The sequence below is a fragment of the Symphalangus syndactylus genome, chromosome 5, assembly GCF_028878055.3.
Source record: "Symphalangus syndactylus isolate Jambi chromosome 5, NHGRI_mSymSyn1-v2.1_pri, whole genome shotgun sequence".
NCBI lineage: Eukaryota > Metazoa > Chordata > Mammalia > Primates > Hylobatidae > Symphalangus > Symphalangus syndactylus.
This window is the reverse complement of record NC_072427.2, coordinates 130,026,145-130,042,152: the sequence shown is the minus strand read 5'-3', so window position 1 is coordinate 130,042,152 and position 16,008 is coordinate 130,026,145. Positions and strand designations below refer to the sequence as shown.

At 40.0% G+C, this 16,008-nt stretch overlaps 1 protein-coding gene across 3 annotated transcripts in view; it reads left to right on the top strand.

The window, feature by feature from the left end:
- STARD9 (StAR related lipid transfer domain containing 9) overlaps positions 1-16,008 on the top strand; it is a 156,828-nt gene that overhangs the window by 68,403 nt on the left and 72,417 nt on the right. For all 3 annotated transcript variants that reach the window (XM_063639540.1, XM_055278850.2, XM_055278849.2), the window contains exons 8-9: positions 11,194-11,263; positions 12,691-12,763. In XM_063639540.1, coding sequence (XP_063495610.1) covers positions 11,194-11,263; positions 12,691-12,763 — 143 coding nt within the window. The remainder of the gene's footprint in view (positions 1-11,193; positions 11,264-12,690; positions 12,764-16,008) is intronic.

Below are 16,008 nucleotides of genomic sequence, written 5' to 3'. Positions count from 1 at the left end.
TGCAATGAGTCGAGATTGCGCAACTGCACTCCAGTCTGTGTGACAGAGCGAGACGCCATCTAAAAAAAAAAAAAAAAAAAGTAATATATACGTTTTATGTTCCTATAGCAGTATGCTAGTTTATTTTTTATTTTATTTTTTTTTAGCCACAAGGTCTTATTCTGTCACCCAAGCTGGAATGCAGTGATGCAATCATAGCTCACTGCAACCTGAACTCCTGGGCTCAAGTGATCCTTCCACCCCAGTCTCCCAGGTAGCTAGGGCTACAGGCATGCATCTAGGCAGCGGATTTTTAAATTTGCTGTAGAGATGGGATCTCACTGTGTTGCCCAGGCTGGTCTTGAACTCCTGGCCTCAAGTGATTTTCCCACCTCAGCTTCCTAAAGTGCTAGGATTATAGATGTGAGCCAGCGTGCCTGGCTGTAGTATGCTAATTTAAATCCTGATAAGGAGCGGGACATGAACCATCAAGAGCCGGTCTTTTCTCTGGTCAGGGCATGGCAAATGGATGATACAATAGGTATGCCAGTGACTGATTCTGCTACCTGTGTCTTTTCCCAAATGTTTAGTCATAAATGGCAGCCTAGAAACAACAAAAACACCATTTCCTTTGCTAGGAACCAGTTTAAGTTTGCTCTGTAAAACTTTGTGTGTATACATATCTGTGTAAAGCAATACTTTCAAGGCAGACCATGAGTTGATGCAGCGGTATCAAGCTTCTCATCTTAAAAGTCTGTGTGTGGGCTGGGTGCGGTGGCTCACGCCTGAAATCCCAGCACTTTGGGAGGCTGAGGCAGGCAGATCATGAGGTCAGGAGATTGAGACCATCCTGGTCAATGTGGTGAAACCCTGTCTCTACTAAAAATTCAAAAAAATTAGCCGGGTGTGTGGTGCACACCTGTAGTCCCAGCTACTTGCGAGGCTGAGGCAGGAGAATCGCTTGAACCTGGAGGCGGAGGTTGCAGTGAGCCAAGATCACACCACTGCACTCCAGCCTGGCGACACAGCAAGACTCCGTCTCCAAAAAAAAAAAAAAAAAAAGTCTTTGTGTGTATGTGTGGGAGGAGTAACCAGAGGAAGACCTCAGACATAGTTCAGATATCTGCATTCTACAGAAAACAATGAAATCTGGAGAAAGTTAAGGGTTGTTCCCAAAGTCACACAGCTAGAGTTGGGACAGAATTGAAACTGGGAAACTTGCATTGTACTGGAAGAGAGGAATGGAACAGAATCCTGTATATCAAGAACCTGGAAGGAGACCTAGGATCCTAGATGATTTGATTGGTATAGTACCTGCAACTCAGAAAATATGACTTTTGAAAGGTCATGCAGCTTGGGTCATATGTCCAATGTCAATGACAGGATCAGGACTCAAATCTCAGGGTTCATGGTGCAAAGTTCAGGATGCTTTTGGATACCTTTATGGAGTGAACCCTTGAGGGGAGGGAGGTAGGAAATACTACATTCTAAACCAGTAAAAAATCTCTTAGATTCTGTGTTACAAGTTTCTTGAAGCCACTCTGGACTTTCTTAAACCATTACAAATACAGGTGGACTTTTTTTTTTTTTTTAATTTAAGTTCTAGGGTACATGTGCACAACGTGCAGGTTTGTTACATATGTATACATGTGCCATGTTGGTGTGCTGCACCCATTAACTCTCCATTTACATCGGATATATCTCCTAATGCTTTCCCTCCCTCCTACCCCGCCCCCACCACAACAGGCCCCAGTGTGTGATGTTCCCCTTCCTGTGTCCAAGTGTTCTCATTGTTCAATTCACAGGTGGACATTTCTTTTTTTTTTTTTTTTTTGAGACAGGGTTTTGCACTTATTGCCCAGGCTGGAGTGCAATGGCGCGATCTCGGCTCACCACAACCTCCACCTCCCAGGTTCAAGAGATTCTCCTGCCTCAGCCTCCTGAGTAGCTGGGATTACAGGCATGAGCCACCACGCCTGGCTAATTTTTTATTTTTAGTAGAGATGGGGTTTCTTCCATGTTGGTCAGGCTGGTGTAGAACTCCTGACCTAGGTGATCCACCCGCCTCGGCCTCCCAAAGTGCTGAGATTACAGGCATGAGCCACCGTGCCCGGCCGACATTTCTTAATGAAGGAGCCATGAGCTGAAATAGTATAGAACCAGCCTTGGAAGCTAGGACCCTGAGTAGTCACACTGAACTATGTTATTCCCATCATCACCCTCTGATGAGATCTTAGTAAACTTTTTTAAAAAAATGTTTTCTTTCTTTATTGATATATATATCTTATCTATCTGCCTGTCCATCTGTCTTAAGGCTCATCCATTCTGTGAATATGACTTCAAAGTGGAAAGTGGTTTCTGGCATGAAACCAATTCTACAGAAATTTATTGAGTACCTGCAAGATGCCTATACTATTCCAGGTGCTATGGAAAATATGAAAATATAAGCCCTTAAAGAACTTGCAGTTCCAGTTCAGAATTGTGAGATGGACCTTGATAGCTACCTAAATCCAAAGAAAGGAAAGGAGTAGCCTTTCCATTAAAAAGTTTATTAATTAGATGAGAGATTAAGTTGAAATCTGAAATGCACAAGGGCCTGCCCAAAGCACACATAAGAGGCCAGTGGTTATAGGATCTAAACTGATATCTAAGTGAGACAAAGACAGTATTGTATTTTTACTCTGGCCTTTATTTTAATATAAAGGTACAGGTGCAAACCAAGAGGTAGGTAGTTGGAACTTGAGAAAAATTCTGTATTTCCTATGTACTCAATCTATAAGTCACAGGAGTTTCCCCCCAACCCCAACCGTTTAGTTCTTGTGCCTTTTTTATCTTGCCTTTCTGCATAAACTAGGACCTGTAGTACAATAGTAAATAAAAGTGGTGACAGTCTTGTTCTCAGAGGAAAGCGTCACCATTTTACCATTAAGTAATATATTTGCAATAGTGATTGTTTTTAATAGATATTCTATATGCTTCTCAAACTGTGGTGAAAGACCAGTTTTTTTTGTGGTGGTGTTTTTATTATTGGATCAGAGTCTCACAGTGTCATCCAGGCTGGAGTGCAGTGGCACGATCGTGACTCACTGCAGCCTCAAACTCCTGGACTCAGGCAGTCCTCCTACCTCAGCCTCCCAAGTAGCTGATACTATAGACATGTGCCATCATGCCAAGCTAATTGTTTTTTATTTTTTCTTTTAGAGATGGAGTCTTGCTATGTTGCCCAGGCTAGAAGAACCAGTTTTTTTTTTTTAAATTCCAATCTTTGGTATACTAATGCATTTATAAAATAAGGATGAATTACTAGAAAAAATGAAAGCAATATCTTAATTACAAGCCCCAAATCTTCTTTATTAGATTCAACAGATATAAAATTACTTTATCAAAGTTACCCTTTTATTGTTTTTGGTTTTGTTTTTTTGAGACGGAGTCTTGCTCTGTCACCCAGGCTGGAGTGCAGTGGTAGGATCTCGGCTCACTGCAACTTCTGCCTGCCAAGTTCAACCAATTCTGCTGCCTCAGCCTCCTGAGTAGCTGGGATTACAGGCACACACCATCATGCCTGGCTAATTTTTGTATTTTTAGTAGAGTCGGGGTTTCACCACATTGGTCAGGCTGGTCTCGAACTCCTGACCTCAGGTGATCCACCTGCCTTGGCCTCCCAAAGTGCTGGGATTACAGGCGTGAGCCACTGTGCCCAGCCCCTCGTTTTCTTTTTTTTTTTTTTTTTAAACAGTCTCGCTCTGTCGCCCAGGCTGGAGTGGCACGATCTTGGGTCACTGCAACCTCTGCCTCCCGGGTTCAAGCGATTCTCCTGCCTCAGCCTCCCGAGTAGCTGGGAGTACAGATGTGTGCCACCACGCCCAGCTAATTTTTGTATCTTTAGTAGAGGTGGGGTTTCACCATGTTGGCCAAGATGTCAAACTCCTGACCTTGTGATCCGCCTGCCTTGGCCTCCTCTTTTCTAGTATATTTATTTATAGCTATAAATTTCCTTGTAAGCATGACTTTAGCTGTATTGCACCGGTTTTAATGTGTAGTATTTTCATCATTAATCAGTTTAAAATATATATAATTTCCAATATGAATTCTTTTGACTCATGGATTTAGAAGTGTGTTTCTTTATTTTTTAACACTCAGGGATTTTTTAGTTGTATTTTTGTTTTAGGTATCTAGTTTAATAGTATTGAGTTCAGAGAACATGCTCCACATAATTTCAACTAAAACAACATGTATACAGACATGCTTTGGATATATTGCAAGTTTGATTCCAGACCACCACAATAAAGTGAGTATCACAATAAAGCAAAAATCAAAATCAAAACACAAATGTTTTGGTTTCCCAATGTATATAAAAGTTATATTTATGCTATATTTTATTAAGTACAAAGTAGCGTTATGTATTAAAAATGTACATACTTGGTTAGGCACGGTGGCTCACGCCTGTAATCCCAGCACTTTGGGAGGCCGAGGCAAGCAGATCACAAGGTCAGGAGATCGAGACCATCCTGGCTAACATGGTGAAACGCCATCTCTACTAAAAATACAAAAAATTAGCCGGGCGTGGTGGCGGGCACCTGTAGTCCCGGCTATTCGGGAGGCTGAGGCAGGAGAATGGCGTGAACCTGAGAGGCAGAGATTGCAGTGAGCCAAGATCGCGCCACTGCACTCCACCCTGGGTGACAGAGTGAGACTCCGTCTAAAAAAAGAAAAAAAAATGTACATACCTTAATTTAAAAATATTTTATTGCTAAAAAATGCTAGTGGTTACCTGAGCCTTCAGTGAGTCATAATCTCTTTGCTGGTGCAGGATTTTTCCTTAATGGTCATGGCTGCTGACTGATCAGGATAGTGATTGCTGAGGGTTGGGATGGCTGTGGCAATTTCTTAAAACAACTTATGGAGTTCGTTACATCAATTGACTCTTCCTTTCATGAAGAATTTTTCTGTAGTGTGAAATGCTGTTTGATAGCATTTTCCTCACAATAGAACTTATTTCAGAGTTGGAGTCAGCCCTCTTAAATCCTGACACTCCTTTATCAACTAACTTTATGTAATATTCTGTTTCTTTTTTTTTTGTCATTTCACACAGCATCTTCACCAGGAGTAGGTTCCATCTCAAGAAACCACTTTCTCTGCTCATCCATAAGAAACAACTCATCATCCATTCAAATTTGATCCTGAGACTGTGGCAGTTCAGTCACATCTTCAGGCTCCACTTCTCATTCTACTTCTCTTGATAGTTCCACCACTCTGGAATTACTTCCTTACCAAAGTCTTGAACCCCTTAAAGTCATTCGTGAGGGTTGGAACCAACTTATTCCAAACCCCTCAATGTTGATATTTTGAGCTCCTCTCATGAGTCATGAATGTCCTTAATACCATCTAAAATGGTGAATTCTTTCTGGAAAGTATTCAGTAGACTTTGCACAGATCCATCAGAGGAATCACTGTGACAACTATAGCTTTATGAAATGTATTTCTTAAATTATCAGACTTCAAAGTTGAAATGATTCCTTGGTCCATGGGCCATAGAACAGATGTTATGTTAGCAAGCATGAAAACAACATTAGCCTTCTTGTACGTCTCCATCAGAGCCCTTGGGTGACCAGGCACACTGTCAATGAGCAGTAATATTTTGAAAATAATCTTTTTTTCTGAGCAGTAGTTCTCAACAGTGGGCTTACTGTAAGCAGATATGCTGTCATCCAGGCTTTATGGTTCCATTTATAGGGCACAGGCAGAGTAGATTTAGCATGATTCTTAAGGGCCCTAGGATTTTTTTTTTTTTTTGAGAGAGGGAAGGTCTTGCTCTGTCACCCAGTCTGGAGTGCAGTGGCATGATCACAGCTCACTGCAGCCTCAACTTCCCAGGCTTATGTGATTCATTTTCCCACCCACGCGCTACCATACCTGGCTAATTTTTTGTGTATTTTGTGGAGACAGGGTTTCACCATGTTGCCCAAGCTGGTCTTGAACTTGTGGGCTCAAGAGATCCACCTGCCTTGGCCTCCCAAAGTTCTGGGATCATAGCTGTGAGCCACCGCGCCCAGCCTGGCCTTAGGATTTTCAGAGTGATAATGGCTTCAATTTAAAGTCATGGTGGCTCATGCCTGTAATCCCAGCACTTTGGGAGGTTGAGGTGGGTGGGTCACCTAAGGTCAGGAGTTCGAGACCAGCCTGGCCAACATAGTGAAACCCCCATATCTACTAAAAATACAAAAATTAGCCAGACGTGGTGGCGTGTGCCTGTAATTCCAGCTACTCAGGAGGCTAAGGCAGGAGAATCACTTGAAGCAGGAAGGCAGAGGTTGCAGTGAGCCGAGATTGTGCCACTGCACTCCAGCCTGGTGAACAAGAGTGAAACTCCGTCTCAATAATAGTAATAATAATAATAAAATAAAGTCACCAGCTACATTAGCCCCTAGCAAGAGAATCAGCCTGTCCTTTGAAGCTTTGAAACCAGACATTGGCTGCTGCTTTCTAGCTATAAAAATCCGGGATGACACCTTTTTCCAATAGAAGCCTGATTTGTCTACATTGAAATTCTGTTGTTTAGTGTAGCTACCTTCATTATCTTAGCTTTAACTATATCTTTTGGATAACTTATTACAGCTTCTCCGTCAGCACTTGCTTGCTTCACCTTGCACTTAAATGTTACTAAGAAGCTTCTTTCCTTAAACCTCGTGAACCAACCTCTACCAGCTCCAACTTTTCTTCTGCAGCTTCCTCTCTTCTGTCAGCCTTCATAGCATTGAAGGTCAGGGCTTTGCTCTGGATTAGTCTCTGGCTTAGGAGAATGCTGTGATGGTTTGATCTTCTAACCATACTGCAAAAACTTTCTTCATATCAGCAAGAAGGCTCTTTTGTTTTCTTATCGTTCATGTGTTCACGGAGGAGCACTTTTAATTTCCTTCAAGAACTTTCCCTTTGCATTCACAACCTGGCCAGCTGTTGGGCCCAAGAGGCCTAGCTTTCAACCTTTCTTGGCTTTCGACATGCCTTTCTTGCTAAACTTCAGCGTTTCTAGCTTTTGATTTAAAATGAGAGACTCTTTCTTTCACTTGGACACTTAAAGGCCATTGTAGGGTTATTAATTGGCCTAATTTCAATATTATTGTGTCTCAGGGAATAGGGAGGCCTGAGTAGAGGGAGAAAGAGGGGAAAGGTTGGTTAGTAGAGCAGTCAGAACATATACATTTATCAATTAAGTTCGCTTTTCTATACGGTTCTTGGTGTACCAACACAATTATAATAGTAACATCAAAGATTACTGGTCACAGATCATCATAACAGATATAATAATAATGAAAAAGTTTCAAATATATATAGCACAGTTTGATTTGTAGTCTAGCACATTGGCCAGTTTTTGTAAGTTTTCCATGTGTGCTGGAAGAGAATGTGTATTATACAATTGTTGGGCATAGTGTTTATATATTACTATTTAGCAGGTTTGATACTTGTTCAAATCTTCTGTACCCCTATTGATTTTATTTTTCCACTTGTTTTAACAGATACTAAGAAAGGCAAGTTAAACTTTCCTACTATGAGTATGGATGCCTTTTTCTCCTTTTAATTCTGCCAATTTTTGTTTTATATATTTTGAGGCTTTATTATTGCATGCATACAAAATTAGAATTGTTAAAACTTCCTGGTTCATTGAACACTTTTCACTGTGAAGGATTTTTCTTTATCTCTAGTAATGCTTTTACTTTAAAGTCTACTTTGTCAGGCATTAACTAAACTAGCTTTCTTTGGGTTAGTATTTGTATTTTTATCTTCTTTTCTACTTTCAGTTTTCTGTATATGTTTCAGATGTGTTTTTTATTTTAAAACATTTTCCTTTTGCTTTGTTTTACCTTTGTTTCATCACAGTTTTGGTCTTTTAATTTGATATTGTGGTCTGCTTATATTTAATGTAATCACTAATTTTATTTGGGTTTAAATCTGTTATTTTGTGTTTTCTCTTTACTTTTTCTTTCTCTTTTTCTTTTCCTGCTTTATGTTCCTTTTTCTTTACTTTGTCTTTTGGTTTGATAACTTTAAAAAATTATTCCATATTCCTTCTCCACTAGCTTATTATTTACACATTGTCTTACTATTTTGGTGGTTACTCCAGAGATTACAACACAGACCATTGACTTATCAAAGTCTAATATTTACTGGTTGTTCTGCTTCTTCCCAGACATAAACCTTTTGGACCTTATAAGACTTGAACTCAGTTTGTCCCTTCTTGACTTAAATGCCATTTTTATGGCTCTTAATTTTTAAAGAATATCCTACCTTTTATCTCTGAGTTCCTTCTACTTTAAGAATAATCTTGTTTTCCCTCTAGTGTAGATCTGCTATTGACAAGTTCTCTTTTGGCTTTTTGTTTGTTTGAGATGGAGTCTTGCTCTGTCGCCCAGGTTAGCGTGCAGTGGCACGATCACGGCTCACTGCAACCTCCACCTCCTGGGTTTGAGCAATTCTCCTGCCTCAGCTTTCCAAGTAGCTGGGATTACAGGCACCTGCTACCATGCCCAGCTAATTTTTGTACTCTTAGTAGAGATGGGGTTTCACCATGTTGGCCAGGCTGATCTTGAACTCCTGACCGAAAGTAATCCACTGGCTTCGTCCTCCCAAAGTGCTGGGATTACAGGCATGAGCCCCCATACCCAGCCTGCTTTTCTTATTCTTGAAGGTAAAGTTCACTGAGTACAGAATTTTAAATTGATGGTTATTTTCTTTTAGTTGTTAAAAATTATACCATTCTCTTCTGCTTTCCACTGTTTTTGCTGAGAAGTCATCTCTTAGTCTAATTTTTTCAATATTTTTCCTTTCGTCTTTGAATGGTTTATTATGATCTACCTATGGGTAGATTTAGGTTTTTAAAAAATCATGCTGGTATTTTTGAATTGTGCTTTTGTATCTTTTTATCAGTTTTGGAAAGTTCTTAGCCATTACCTTTCCCCTTTTCCCCCGTTCCCTCCACCACCATTACCTCTTATAATATTCCTTCTACCCCATCCTTTCCTCTTCTTTTGGGACTCTAATTACAGGTATGTTAGGCCTATTCCCTGTATACTCTGTGAGTCTTACCATTTCTTCTATATTTAATTAATTAATTAATTAGACATGAAGTCTTGCTAATGTTGCCCAGACTGGTTTTGGACTCCTGGGCTCAAGGGATCCTCCTTCCTCAGCCTCCCAAGTAGCTGAGATTACAGGTGTGCACTACCACATCTAGCCTCCATTTTTTTTTTCTTTGAGATGGAGCCTGGCTCTGTCACCCAGGCTGGAGTGCAATGGCACAATCTCAGCTCACTGCAACCTCTGCCTTCCGGGTTCGAGTGATTCTCCTGCCTTAGCCTCCCGAGTAGCTGGGATTACAGTTGCGCACCACCACACCCGGCTGATTTTTGTATTTTCATGAGAGATGGGGTTTCACCATGTTGGTCAGGCTTGAACTCCTGACCTCATGATCCGCCTGCCTCGGGCTCCCAAAGTGTTGGGATTACAGGCGTGAGCCACTGCACCTGGCTGCCTCCATATTTTTAATCTTTCGTCTCTCTGTGCTAAATTTTGCGTATGTTTCTGATCTATCTTCCTGCTCACTCATTCTTTCTTCAGCTATGTCTAACCTGCTATTAAACTTTATATTGAGTTTTTATTTTCACTTACAGTATTATTTCTCAGATATCCATTTTATTATTTCATTATAGTTTCCAAGTTTACAATCTTGTCTTTCAACTCCTTGAAAATAGTAAGCAGAGTTACTTTTTTTTTTTTTTTTTTTGAAACGAAATTTTGCTCTTATCGCCCGGGCTGGAGTGCAATGGTGAGATCTCAGCTCACTGCAACCTCTGCCTCCTAGGTCCAAGTGATTCTCCTGCCCCAGCCTCCCGAGTAGCTTGGACTATAGGTTCCCGCCACCACGTCCAGCTAATTTTTTGTATTTTTAGTCGAGGTAGGGTTTCACCATCTTGGCCAGGCTGGTCTTGGAACTCCTGACCTCATGATCTACCTGCCTTGGGCTCCCAAAGTACAGGGATTACAGGCATGAGGCACCAAGCCTGGCCTTTTTTTTTTTTTGAGACAGAGTTTTGCTCTTGTTACCGAGGCTAGAGTGCAATGGCACGATCTCGACTCTCCACAACCTCCGCCTCCCAGGTTCAAAGGATTCTCCCGTCTCAGCCTCCCGAGTAGCTGGGATTACAGGCATGCACCAACACGCCCAGCTAATTTTGCATTTTTAGCAGAGACAGGGTTTCTCCATGTTCGCCAGGCTGGTCTCAAACTCCTGACCTCAGGCCCGACTGCCTCGTCCTCCCAAAGTGCTGGGATTACAGGCATGAGCCACAGTGCCCAGCCTTCAAGGTTACTTTTAAGTCAGCCTGGTAGCTTCAGTATCTGGGTCTTTCTTGGATTGCTTTCTATTGACTATTATTTTTGTTGGTTTCATTTATGTTACTTTGTTATTTTGGGTCTAATTGTATTTAGCAGTAAGCCCATGAAGTTACTTTGTTTTTGAATCTCTAATACAGAGATTCTCTAGAACAGTTGGGAAGGCCTTTGGGACTTGGTCAGTAACCAGCCATTTCGAAGATTTACTTTCATGCCCGTAGGCTCCTCTTCACCTATCTAAAGCCTCCCCATTCTATAGTGGCTAAATTAAGTCTCACTTCTTCTATGGAGCCTGCCCTGACCACGCCTCTGATCTCCTCATCATGTATCATCTTTCCAACTCCTGTGGCACTTGGCCATATTGTCTTGTGTAGTGTAACTTACCGTGATTGTAAGCTGTGGGAGGACAGAGATGAATGTACTGTGTATTTTGTAGGCCAAACCGAGTCTGCCACCTTGTGGGGAAAACAACACTGGCCTACCTCAGGGACTTTATAAGGGCCAAATCAGAACAGTTCTTATAACTTACATAGCAGAATTGTAAGGAATTATAGTTGTTTTTAGCATATGGTCTCTATGACTTATAGACCATAATCTCAGTGAGGGCAGAGACCTATATTCCTAGAGCCTATCATATACCTGACAAGAGATTTCCAATAAATATTTCTTGATTTAATTTATTATCTGAATGAATTTGGCCAGATTCTCTCATTTTTGTCTATTAAATAATATGAAATAGGAATGATAAAGTTAAAGACTTACAAGAAAAGGTTAAAGTTTATCAAAAATTTCATTTAATTTCTTTTTTCCATTTCACAAATCCAATAGGTTTATCTCAACATGTAGTTACCGATTATAAGCAAGTAATCCAACTCCTGGAGGAGGGAATTGCAAACAGGTAACAGGTTTGTTTGTTTCTATCATTCTTTCATCCTCACACTCCTATCCTGTGTTCCCATTTCCCTTTGGGGAGTGTATAATGACACTTAAAATTGTCTCTCTGTGCAGAGATGTTCACAACCAGGAGGCTCTTCCCAGAATAGTAATATTCCCAGGGTAAGGGTTGGTGACTAAGATTTAGTTTCTTCTCACTGGTAATGAAGCCGGAATCTGTTCTGGACATAGTAATATTAGGCAGTAAGCCCAAGGAAGTTACTCTATACTTTGTTTAGAGCTTCTCAATTTGGAAGAAAAGATTCTTACCTGCATTGTCCTCTCCTCAGGTTTGATAGATATAAGGATGAATATAGTGTAAAAGTTTCAGAAAAACATTTTTTTCTAGTTTTGCATACTTATAAGGTAGCCCCTCAAAAGACTGTTTTGAATCTGCTATGAATAACTAGGTGCTGTAGATTCCGCTAAAAGCTATTGTAAATTGTAATAACATTCCATGTTGTAAGTTACTATGAAATACCTAGAATATTACTAGTAAATGTCCCTAAAAAAGGCTTTTTTTTCTGGGGTAAAAAGGTCTTTAGAGCCTTCTATTTATCTTGTTAATAGCAGGACCAAGTTAATTGCACATAAAGGAAGAAGTTTAAATTTAACATTCTCCTGAGCTTCATGGAACTCTCCTGGAGACACTTGCTTCTGGTCTTCAGGATACTCTGAGCTCCGTGGTTTTTCAGTGTCAGGCTTGAATCATGAGACTAGCCTCTAGATTTTGGCCCTTTTCTTCAATTCTCCAGATCCTCTGAGAACAGAGCTCAGTGAGATGCTCTTAGATACAGGAAAACCTCTCCTGACTTTAAGGGTTAACACTGTAATGGATTTCTAAGGGAGGTTGTGAATTCCGCCTGGCTTAAGCATGACATTGATGTGATTTAAGATCTCATTTCCAAGATCTTTCTGACACTGTAGAATTAATATTCTGTGTTTAATCAAAACTTATCTTCTCTGTCTTTGAGGTATCTTCTCTAGCAAGCTCCCTACATCCACTTGTCTTATTAAAATGACTCCAAGAATAAAATAAAATAAAGTGAACGAATAAAATAAAATAAAATGGGTCTATCTTGGGCATGTTCTTCCAGGTTGATGACGCTCTAGTCTTCATTTCCCTTTTCACTCGAATTTTTGCTCCTATTGCTTAAAAAAAGTTTCAGTGTAGTTTAGCTACACTCCATTTTATGCTCAGATATCAGCACCTAGAGTGCTGCTTCTGCCCTCTTTGGACTATTCTCTTCACGATACTGGACTAAATATGTGTGTTTTATGATTCTCATCTGTGAACCTCAGCACTAACATTTCTTGTATTCTCCATGGATCCTTAAGAACCCACCATGTGTAAACAATCCTTGTCCTAACACTTTTTCCTTGTATACACAGAATCACAGCAGCCACCCATGTTCATGAGGCCAGCAGCAGATCCCACGCCATTTTCACGATCCACTACACGCAGGTTGGTAACCCCTTATGTTTGGTGAGATTTCTTCCTCTCCTTCTACCTTTAAACCACTTTCTTGTCTTCCTTCCTGTTTCATTTTTTGTTTGTTGGTTTTTGAGACAGAGTCTCACTCTGTTGCCCAGACTGGAGTGCAGTGGCACGATCTTGGCTCACCTCAACCTCTGCCTCCCAGGCTCAAGCGATTCTCCTGCCTCAGCCTCCCAAATAGCTGGGAATACAGGAGATGCCACCATGCCTGGCGAATTTTTTTTGTATTTTTAGTAAAGACGGGGTTTCACCATGTTGGCCAGACTGGTCTCAAAGTCCTGACCTCAAATGATCCACCTGGCTCTGCCTGCCTAAGTGCTGGCATTACAGACGTGAGCCATCGCCCCCGGCCCTGTTTCTTTTCCTTTCCTCCTACTCTCACATTTATAGGTCCTCTGATAGAACCTAATACTATAAACTGGATTTACACACAATCCGTTAAGCTATACACCTAGAATGGGTAGAAGCATTTTATAAAGACTAATCAAAATATCTTCTGCTTGTATTTATTTTTAACATTTTAAAACACTTTCACATCTGTGTGATCAGTATGGACATTTAAAACAAAAGGTTGAAAAGAAAATAAGCATTAAAATGAAATATTAGAAGATTCACTTCCATTATGATGGAATGAGGAGGTCAAGTCATATCCCCAAGAAGCAACTATAAAGCTGGACACAATCCTTTCTGTGGTCTGAAAATAGGTTAAAGGAATGTAACAAAGTGAGAAGCACCACACCCAAAATAAAACGATGACTAAAAACTTCCTAAATTTGTTGAAAATCATTTATAGATCTAAGAAGCTCAAAGGACTCCAAATAAAATAAACACAAAGAGATCCACACCTAGACACATCATATTTAAACTGTTGAAAGACAAAGAGAAAATCTTAAAAACAGCTAGAGAAAAGTGACTCATACGGTAGAACAATTACGTGATGAATGGCTGACTTCTCATCAGAAGCATTGAACCCTAGAAGTCGGGGCTGAGATAATATAAAAAACTGGCAATAAGAACATTCCCAGATTGGAAAAATAAAAAGTAGAATTTATTGCCGGCAGACTTACCTGACAAGAAAACTAAATGAAATCTTCTAGGCTGAAAGAAAGTGATATTAGAAAGTATCTTAAATCTATAGGAGACAGTGAAATATCTGGGAATGGTAAATGTGTGAGTAAATATAAAAAAACCTACATTCTCATTTCTTCTCCTAATGTCAATAAAAGAATAAGATTACATAAAACCACAATTATAACAATGCATTTTTGTACATTGTCATATATGAACATAACAGCACAAGGGAACTGAAAGGAGATATATTTAAGTAGAGTTACTATATTTTACAGGAATTTAGTATTATTTTGAAGTAGATCATAAATAAAGATATGTATTGTAATCTGTAGAGCAACTACTAAGAAAATAGCACAAAAATATAATTTTAAAAATCAACATTTCTTCTGCCTCCTCTGGGCAGAAAAAACAACAGAAATTAAAATGGTACATATTAATAAAAATACCTAACAATTAAAGGCAGTGGAGAAGAACAGAGGAACAAAGGAGATATGAGATATAGAAAAAAGAAAAATCAGACGTGGATGGTTCTGAGCACATCAATAATTATTAAATACATTAAGTGTGAATTGCCTAAGGTACAAATTTTCAGATTGCATAAAAGCAAGACCCAACTATATGCTGTCTATAAGAAACACACCTTAGAACCACAGACACAGGTTGAAAGTAAAAGATGGAAAAAGATATACCATAATAATAGTAACCATAAGTCCTAGCCAGAGTAATGAGACAAGAGAAAGAGATAAAGGGCATCCAGATCAGTAAAGAGGAAGTCAAACTGTTGCTGTTCGCTGACAACATGATTGTATACCTAGAAAACCCTAAAGACTTATCCGAAGAGCTCCTGGAACTGGTAAATGAATTCAGCGAAGCTTCAAGATACAAAATTAATGTACATAAATCAGTAGCCCTGCTATACACCAACAGCAAACAAGCTCAGAATCAAATCAAGAACTCAACATTTTTTACAATAGCTGCAAAAAATAAAATAAAATACTTAGGAATACACTTAACCAAGGAGGTGAAAGACCGCTACAAAAAGAACTACAAAACACTGCTGAAAGAAATCATGTATGATACAAACAAATGGAAACATATATCATGCTCATGGATGGGTAGAATCAGTATTGTGAAAATGGCCATACTGCCTAAAGCGGTCTACAAATTCAGTGCAATCCCCATAAAAATACCGCCATCATTCTTCACAGAACTAGAAAAGACAGTCCTAAAACTCACATGGAACCAAAAAAAAGCCCACATAGCCAAAGCAAAGAGACTAAGCAAAAAGAACAAATCTGGGCCAGGTGCAGTGGCTCATGCCTGTAATCCTAGCACTTTGGGAGGCCGAGGCAGGCGGATCACTTGAGGTCAGGAGTTTGAGACCAGCCTGGCCAACGTGGTGACACCTCTCTCTACTAAAAATAGAAAAAATTAGCTGGGCGTGATGGCAGGTGCCTGTAATCCCAGCTACTGGGGAGGCTGAGGCAGGAGAATTGCTTGAACCTGGGAGGCAGAGGTTGAAGTGAGCTGAGATTACACCGCTGCACTCCAGCCTGGGCAACAGAGTGAGACTTCGTCTCAAAAACAACAACAAAACCAAATCTGGATGCATTACGTTACCCAGCTTCAAACTATACTATAAGGCCAATAGTTACCAAAACAGCATGGTACTGGGACAAAAACAGGCATATAGACCAATGGAACAGAATAGAAAATGCAGAAATAAAGCCAAATACTTACAGTCAACCAATCTTCGACAAAGCAAACAGAAACGTAAAGTGGGGAAAGGACACCCTATTCAACAAATGGTGCTGGGATAATTGGTAAGCCACATGTAGGAGAATGACACTGGATCCTCATCTCTCACGTTATACAAAAATCAACTCAAGATGGATCAAAGACTTAAGACCTGAAACCATAAAAATTCTAGAAGATAACATTGGAAAAATCCTTCTAGACGTTGGCTTAGGCAAAGACTTCATGAGCAAGAATCCAAAAGCAAATGCAACAAAAACAAAGATAAATAGATGGGACTTAAATAAAACAAAAATCTGCACAGCAAAAGAAATAATCAGCAAACAGCCCACAGAGTGGGAGAAAATCTTTGCAATCTATGCATCCTACGAAGGACTAATATCCAG